The 9319-nt window shown below is 35.0% G+C and overlaps 1 protein-coding gene across 1 annotated transcript; it reads left to right on the top strand.

Annotated features, from left to right (window-relative positions):
• Nucleotides 1-316: 316 nt before the first annotated feature.
• Nucleotides 317-7677, top strand: LOC109054838 (beta,beta-carotene 9',10'-oxygenase-like). Its single transcript, XM_042755830.1, has 12 exons — nucleotides 317-588; nucleotides 1950-2130; nucleotides 2474-2685; nucleotides 3946-4061; nucleotides 4134-4236; nucleotides 4334-4462; nucleotides 4659-4819; nucleotides 5030-5197; nucleotides 5346-5483; nucleotides 5941-6123; nucleotides 6243-6353; nucleotides 6561-7677. Exons 1-12 carry the CDS (start codon nucleotides 561-563, stop codon nucleotides 6675-6677), a joined length of 1647 nt encoding a protein of 548 aa, XP_042611764.1. The 5' UTR covers nucleotides 317-560; the 3' UTR covers nucleotides 6678-7677.
• Nucleotides 7678-9319: the final 1642 nt, after the last annotated feature.

The following is a 9319-nucleotide window of genomic DNA, read 5'->3' as shown; positions in this document are numbered from 1 at the left end:
ACAGCCACAAAGAGTTTAATTGGCCCAAAAAAAACAATGTCTAATGAAGGTCAAACGTTAAAATCTAACTTTACCGCCGTACTAAGAGCTGTGACATTATCCTCATGGGCTTGCATTGCGCAGCATTGAATAACTGAAATACTGACAAGCACAAAAACAAGTCACAGTAAATGTAAAAAGAATGACTGTAGCCTAGGTTAAAAACAATGCAAAATAGTCCTTGTCTATAATAACATCCTTTATTATATGCCCTTTTGTGCATGTGATAATGTAGGCCATTTTCTCAAAATATAATTGTTTAATGTGCATTTTTTTTGTGTTACAGAACTTCTTGTTGTATGTTCAGCTGATATTTATTTCAGCCTTGTTATTTCACATTACATCCCAGCCAGCACCGCACTGCCCTCCCCTCCACTGCTGTGTTATATGATATAATCCTGTGTGATGTAACTCCTGTGCTTGTCTCCTCCCATCGCGTGCACATAGTCTTTATTGCTCTTTACAATTTGTCACACTGTTCTTCATCTGATAAAGGGTGCAGCCTCATATTAATCTACAGGATGTCCAGCAAAAAGCCTCAAACCATTGGTAAGAATCTGAGAGCTCTTCTGCACTGATGCACATCTGCAAATTTCACTTTTTGTTGTACGTTACTGCACAGGCTTTGTGATTGTTCATATATGTGTTTGTGTGAAGCGATGCAGTGTATTAAAGCACACTCCTGTGTTTTAAAGCAGCTGCGGTATTCATATGAGAGAGGGTGGGATATACTTTAAGTCCCATGGCTTTTGAGTGTTAGGTTTATATTTAGCAGCATAATTATGATTAACTGAATTTAACTACTTTTGATTTGATCACAAGATTGACTTTTCTGAAAAAGGTGTCTCTGTTTATCTGTGTAGTTGCTTCATTATTTATGCATTAGTGTATCACAGTACATGTGAGCGTGTAGAGTAGAGAGGGACTGTTTTTCTAGAGGTAATGCTTCTCTTTGTAATATCGCTGACTCTCTGCCTATCCGCTCTGCCATTTGTTGACTTTAATCTTTTACTTTGTTCTTTCACCTGACATAACTGATGGAGCAGTGTAGTATGTCTGCAAATCTGTGACTTGCTATGGCTATATAATTTAATATAACTCGGGGTTAGCTAACCTTGCAGTTAAGATTGTTGAGGACCTCTGTATAAAAGTGTCAGTAACACTTTACAATAAGGACCCATTTGTTAACATTAGTAAATGGAATAGCTAAACTGAACTAACAATGAGCAAAATATATTTTTAAAGAATTTATTAGTCTTTATTAATGTCAGTAAAGAAATATAGGGTAACACTTTATTATACATTGTCCTTGTTATACATGTTAAATATGTATACATGTACTTACTATATTAACAGTAAAATATGCATAATTACATGCTACTAACCCTAAACCAAACCAGAATTCTAACCGTAACCCTATTGTAAGTATATGTTGTTAATTAATATTACTTACAATGTAATTGTATAATACACTGTACGAACTGCACCTTTAAAGAAAGTGTAATTAAATAGTTTTTCATTATCAAATAAGACAATTAATACAAAAATCTAATAATAAAAAATAAAACATTTCATTTGAAAATAAAATGATGTTAAAAATAATGTAAACTATTAGTAATGATTATAACCAGAATTTAAAACACTCAAAAATAACATTACAATAACATAAAAAAAACAAAAAAAAAATTTGCTCTGTGTACCAAACTTTAATGTTGACAACTCATAAAAAAGTGACATTTTATTACCAGCTTATCACTTTTAGATTTCAGAACAAATTTGTATTTATAAGTACATCTTTATAACATTATTCTGATTATTCTTTTCATGAACAGATTCTGATCTGTCAACTTGCAAAGCAATCAGATTTTGTATATTATGTCAATCACAGTTTGTTATCTGGATTTTTACAGCTGCTGCACAGAAAACAAACTTCACAAAAGTGCATGGGCTGCCAGACATCACCCCCTTGGTAAGTTCGGTGCAGGAGACACCTGAGCCCATCCCCACCACAGTTAAAGGCACCATCCCAACCTGGATCCATGGGAGTCTGCTGCGGAATGGTCCAGGAAAGTTTGAGTTTGGGAATCAGCAGTGAGTATATGACCATATGGTGATATTTGATCTAACCAGAATCACTGGAATGTGAGGAATAGTAAATAAATTAACTAAATACATTTTATAATCTCTGTTTCTTGCAATTAGTAATTGCCTTTAAAGCTAATGACACATGGAAACTAAGGTATAATTAATCATTTGGTACAGTATGTGCAGTGGTAGAAGTAGTAGGTAAAGCAGGCACAACCATGACAACCTTTTACAGAAGATAGTTATTCTAAATTTTGATTTGTGATCTGTTTGATCACAATTATTATATGTAATTCAGACTCTACATGAACATTCAGGCTGACACTTGCCAATGTAAATGTTTCCTCAGCTATAACCACTGGTTTGATGGCATGGCCTTGATGCATCGCTTTCAGATTGAGGACGGTCAGGTGACATACAGAAGCCGTTTTTTGTGCAGCGACTCGTATACGCAGAACAGCGAGAGGAACCGCATCATAGTTTCAGAGTTTGGCACTTTGGCTCTACCTGATCCCTGCAAGAACTTCTTTCAGCGCTTCCTGTCTAGATTTGAGATGCCAAGTTTGTAGAAATTGTGAATATATGTGTGAATGACAGTAAGGAAATTTACTTGTTTTGCTGACAACCATGGTGAAATGGATCTCAGTAGGTTTAGAAAATTCAAACATCACCAAAAGCTGACGGTTTTTAAAATGTTGCACAAAGCTCTTTCTGTTTTCTGAAAGCGTAAACCAGGCATTTCTCTGGAGGGCCTTGCTCAAGAGCACAACAGGAGTGGTCAGTGGAATTCTGTCTAAAGTCATCTTAGACAAAGAACTGTATGTCTGTAATCACAAGAATACATTTAAATCAGATACCACAAGCAATCAATTAAGATTAAATAAAGTGACAGTACTATTAAAGTGTTGACATGGAGTTGGCAGTGTTCTGGACATTACAACTGAGGCAATTACACAGTAATTGCACAGGGTCTTTTAAAAGGATAAAATTGCACAACCATCTTTAGGATCAATGCCTTGAGAAATGATTAAACAAAACCTACCATTAGAGAGAAAATCCAGTCCTTTAAACTGTCAGTATTGTGGAAGTGTGACTTAATGCCACAAAGGTTTGCATCTGGCTATGTGGGTTACACAACTAAAATCAACGTGGGGGGGGGGGGGGGGCAGTTTCATCATTTTAAAACGGTTCTCATCCAGAGGGCCTCAGCAAACTTCCAAGAAGGCTGATTTTAATGTATTTAATTGAGAAATTATAATTAATGATATCGCTAAAGTAATATAAATTGTCATTTTAATTCAACTAATAACAGATGAAATACATTTAAAGAAGTTTAAATTGAAATCATATCACAGTACTGTTTTTATTCAGTAACGTGGTTCTTAAAAAGTCTAGAATCACAAAATGAAGGAAGGGTAATTTAATAATCCCAGTTTCTGTTCAAGAAGTCAGAAAATAAGCAGCTCTAATATTACCTAAACTCTTAGCTAAATTAAAATGCTCCATAACACATAAAATTAAGTTGAAACTAAAATGATTTTCCCTCTCAATTAATAGTTATTTATTGAAAAATATACAGTTCTTGAAACTTGTGACAAAATGAATCATGGTTAATTTAATATAATTAATCCTGGTTTATGTTAATAAAAAAATCTGATAACAAGCAGCTTTGTCAGATTTACAGAAGAAATTTGTAAAACAACAAAGAAAAAAAAGTCCAAAACTTTGTGTTAATCCATTTCTGCCTCAAAGTTTAAAAGAAGAAGAAGAAGAAGAAGAAAAAGATATTTGTGATACTAATTCCCCTCTCTCCAATTCCAGAGCCAACAGATAATGCCAGTGTCAACTTTGTTAAATACAAGGGTGACTATTATGTCAGCACAGAGACAAACTACATGCACAGAGTGGATCCAGATACTTTGGAGTCCAAACAGAAGGTATGAAAAATAACCTGCCTATAGTCACCAGCTTTGACCAGCTTGTCATGTCTAAGAAGGATGATTTTTTGGGTTGACTGGAGCAAGTTCATTGCTGTGAATGGTGCTACTGCTCATCCACACTTTGATCCAGATGGCACAGCTTACAACATGGGCAACTCATACAGAAACAAAGGTTAGATTCCTGTCTTATCCTTATGTGCTGACCAATCTCAGTGCAGTGCCACTTCAGGATTAAGAGGCTTGATGTTGGGCTGTGATGTGTTTTATAGGGGCTTTCTATAACATCATCAGGGTGCCACCAGAAAGAGACGGCCCAGAAGATACTCTAGAGGGAGCCAAAATATTATGCTCTATTGCCCCTCGTGACAAATCCAAACCCTCCTATTACCACAGCTTTGGTGAGTGAAGAAGAAAAGCTGTCATGAAGAATGACTATCATGTGTAATTTTATTGTACAGCTACTGTAATAGAGTCATGTGTAATTTTATTGCAAAGCTACTGTAATAGAGTCATGTGTAATTTTATTGCAAGGCACTCTGAATGTTATAATCATGCAGCACTGAAAAGCCTCTTTTATTTTCCTGAACCTTTCAGGCATGTCAGAGAACTATGTAGTGTTCATCGAGCAGCCCATTAAGATGGACCTGTTTAAGACAGTGACTGGTAGACTAAGGGGAAAATCACTAAATGAGGGTGTTCACTGGGACCCCAACCAGGAAACCATATTCCACCTTATTGACAAACAAACTGGAAAGGTAAGACAGCAATCATGACAATTGTCTCACAGAGGCACTGAGAACAATATGGAGCAGATGGACTTCCCGTGGTCTCCATATGAGTTTATTAATATATTTGTTTGCTGATTCTGCTTCATATGGTTCAATGAAAGCTGACTGAGAACATCAAGACAATTATTCTTCAGGCGACTATTACACTTTAACCAACTAATCTGCATCTCTCTGCAGGAGATGCCAGTGAAGTACTACACCAAGGCCTTGTCCACCTTCCATCAGATCAATGCTTTTGAGCAGGATGGATTCCTCATGCTAGACATGTGCTGCTCTGATGACGGCCAGTCCATAAACAACTTCCTCATCCAGAACCTGCGTCAATCAGGGGAGGCATTGGATGAGGTTATCCTTAAACTCTCTTTGTCTATCTTAATAATATTAATAATGATAACAACAGCAACAGCAACAAATTTCTCAAGCACAGATTTATATAATTTTACATACTGTAAATCCCATTCGCATTTGTCCTGTGGCTCTCTGTTTCTCTCAGATGTATAACACCATGAGCAGGCCATTTCCCCGTCGTTTTGTGCTGCCTCTCAACATCACCAGTGAAACCCTGCTGGAACAGAATCTCAACACACGGCCTGACAGCACCGCTACTGCTGTCTGCCGTACCAAAAACCAGGTGTTGTCTTTATGCTGGTTCCAACACTACTGGAGTCAGCAAGATTTTATTTTTAATAGACTTTTATTCTGAAGGATCACGTGACACTGAAGCCTGGAGTAATGGCTGCTAAAATCAAAGGAATACAGAATTTGACCATGTATTAAAATAGAAAAGTTATTTTAAATTTGAATAATATTTCACAGTAGTATTGTTTTACTGTAGTTTTGATCAAATAAGTGCAGCCTTGATGAGCATAAGGGACATACTGTATTTCAAAAACAAAAAATCTAACCGACCCCAAATTTTTGAACAGTAATGTAACAGAACTTAGACTTGGTGTATTAAGTAGAAAGCTTTGATTTTTAATTTTTTTTTTATTTGCTCTTTATAACAGTGACTAATACGTGACACAAAAGTGCATTGGTTTATTGGAGGGCCTTCATCTCTTTTAGGACGCAAACTGTCTCTCTCTTAGGTGTTTTGCACATTTGAGGATCTACATGGCGAAGACCTGAAAGACTACGGTGGTTTGGAGTTTCCACATATTAATTACGCCAGATATAACACCAAACCTTATAGATACTACTATGGTTGTGGCTTCCGTCACCTAGTGGGTGACTCTCTAATTAAGATGGATCTGGAAAGCAAAAAGTTCAAGGTGAGATCAAATTAATGACATCATGACTGATACCTATCAATAAAATTTCCCAAATTTTTCCTGTCCACGTGGCACACAATGTTAAGAGTGCATGTTTGCTAAATAAATTTGTTTTACAGGTATGGCGCCAGCCTGATCTCTACCCATCAGAGCCTGTCTTCATTCTTTCACCCAATGCTGTGGAAGAGGATGATGGAGTCATCCTGTCTGTGATCATCACACCAGTTAAGGTACAAAACAGCCTTGAATGTATGTATAAAAAAAAAAAAAGAAAAAAAAAAACCTTTAAAAAGAAACATAAGCTCTATAATTTACCTGCTTTATAAGAAATTGAATTATGTTGACAAAAATCAGTTGAGAAATTATTACACTGTATTGTATATAACATTTATCAATGCATCTTTTGTCTTAACCCCTTCATTCTCTTCTCTCTGTAGGACAAGAGTACATTTCTTTTAGTCCTAGATGCCAAAACATTTGAAGAGCTGGGAAGAGCCGAAGTGCCTGTCAACATTCCTTATGGATTCCACGGAGTCTTCAACTTCAGTGCATGACGCTTTTTCGGATCACTCCAACAAATGACAAGTTACCACACCAGTCACCTGCTACTATTACAAGCAAGAGAATAACATAACAATATTTCTATGAAATCAGCCCAAAGAGATCCTCCACATATCAACCTCATATTTTTTTTATGAAAAAAAAGAAGAAAAACAAATACTTTATATTTACAGTTAATTACTAATTAATTAGAAATTACTTTAACTAACATACAAGTACTGTTTCTATATCTAGAATATCTAGAAAGAATTAACAGCTTAACAATTGAAATTTTTCTACATCTTTGAAAATGAAAGAGTTTGATGTACTGTGTAAAAACAGCTTTGTTCCAAACTTTTTGATGTAAGGTTCAACACATTTACACATTACTGATACCTACTTGGTGTTCAGCAACTTGGCCCACCCAGTCAAATTGATATAATGAGGAGGAAGTAGAATGGATACTATCATTTTTACAGCAGCAGAAAATGCTATTGTTTGTATTTAACAATAAGAATAGTAAGATGGTGAGATCTGCAAACCTTGTGTTGTTTCTGGCTCCCAGATGTAATGTAATGAAGGCTTTGCAAAGAGGCTTTCATTTATGGGAAAAAAAACAGCTTGTTGAATTCTGTGGGTCAGAAAGAGGATGGAAATCGTAATGTAACACTAAATTATGGGTTTTGGTGCTAAACATTGTGGTGAACCGCAGGGGGAAAATACTTTCAAAACAAATAAATTATGTTATGATCTCTTTAAAATAGTGTTGAAAGCACACCCCGTTTTGATGCATAAATGATTTCTCTATACATATTCTGTCTTTAATATTTTCTTTTCTCCAGTTTATATCTTTTAAATTGTGGACTGTGAACTTATACCACAATATGAAACATTTGCAATTGATTTTATTTGCTCAGTATTGTATCAGTTATACATTGCATTGTTTCATACAAGGTTTGTTTTCTTTTACTCTAAAAACAAATGTGAACATACAGTACCACTAGATTTGAATGTGAACATGGTTGATATGATTAATATTGACCATTAAGATTTTCAGATCTACTTCCTTAAATGAGAAAACAAGTTCATTGCATTGAACGTATAAAAAATATAGGTAAAACCCAAAAGTGAATAATAACAATAACAATAAAAAATACTGATAGAAAATTACATTGGTTAAATGACCATTTCCATACAGCATATGTACTGTATCATCCTATATTCATTTTCTACCTCAGTGAAATAATAACCTATTGAAAGCTGCTTCTCTTTTGCATTATGCCTTTTACTTTTCAACTTTATATAACAGTTTTACATATGTTTCATTATACATTGTTATTATTGTAACTTGATGATTACAATGACTGTGATAAATATTTGTACACACAATACTTGTATGCTCTCTGCTCTCTTCATACAATCCACTTTTATAAAAAAAAAAAAAACACATTCTCAATGTTTAAATGCAAAATGTGTCCAGTGTCCAGTATTTTCCAGATCATTTCACATTCTAATATAAGCGAATATATCGTGAGCATCCTGTAGAGAAAGAGATAGTAATACTTCTCTTGTCCACTAGGCAGCAGCAGACTCTCATAGCAAATACGAGTTTGTTATAAACGCAATGTAAAACAAACAAATGCATTCATTCTCAACAACAAACTATACAGGCCTATTTGAAATACATTCATTAACCATCTGTGCATTCAGTCAGTTCCACAATGTGTGTGGTAGCCTAACACTTTAGAATCCTGTTCCGTCATTAATAAATAACTACACAGGAACAAATGACTAATGCACTATTAACGTTCTAGTAACTACTATTAACTAACAAGAAACTCGGATTAATGAATTAGTCAACGTTAGCGCTAAATTGAAAGTAGTAGTTCACTATTGGCTAATCAATAACAACTTTTTTTTTTTTCATATCTCCCAGAAAACTACTAAGAACCATTGTATACAGGTTCATAATTATTGTGAATAATGCAAAATGTATAATTAATTCTAAAGTGAAGATTGTGGTAACCCACTAGTAATGACCCAAGTATTACAAAATCCTTGAGAAAGGATTATTATTTGGATCAGAAATAAATAACATGATAACTCTCTAGTAATGACTGAAATCATTACAAGCTTTTGAGGGATTTGTAAAGTATTGGGTAGTAATGACTCATGTGTTATTACATCATTCTAAAGAAATTATTAATTATTTGGATCAGTATTCTAAAGTGTAGCTCATGGTAACCCACTAGTAATGACTCAAGTGTTACCGAATCCATTGGAAGGAATTACTATCCAGAACCTTACAAAAACATCAAAAGTTTTCTGTTTCTCTCTCAAAAGACTTCTGTCATTAGGAAGTTACTGATTAGCTAATAGTGAACTAGCGTATTCAACTAACCACTACTCCTTACTAATTCCATAATTAGAGTTTCTTGTTAGTTAATAGTAGTTACTCATTCTTTCCTGTGCAGTTAACAGTATTCTAAAGTGAGCGTATATGTGTTGCGTATGAATTTCTCTGTGGCTCGCTAAATTGGGAGCTCTCAGATTTCCCCTAATCCCTGCACATCAAAAAGCAGGCAGAGCAGAGCAGATGCAGACAGAGGCACTGCTCTCCTGTGGTATCTCGACCTGCCGGATCTTCTTTCCCCTT

Source organism: Cyprinus carpio, chromosome A5, assembly GCF_018340385.1.
Source record: "Cyprinus carpio isolate SPL01 chromosome A5, ASM1834038v1, whole genome shotgun sequence".
Classification (NCBI taxonomy): Eukaryota; Metazoa; Chordata; class Actinopteri; order Cypriniformes; family Cyprinidae; genus Cyprinus; species Cyprinus carpio.
Note: the sequence above shows the minus strand (reverse complement) of the source record. Positions and strands in the feature narration are given on the sequence as shown.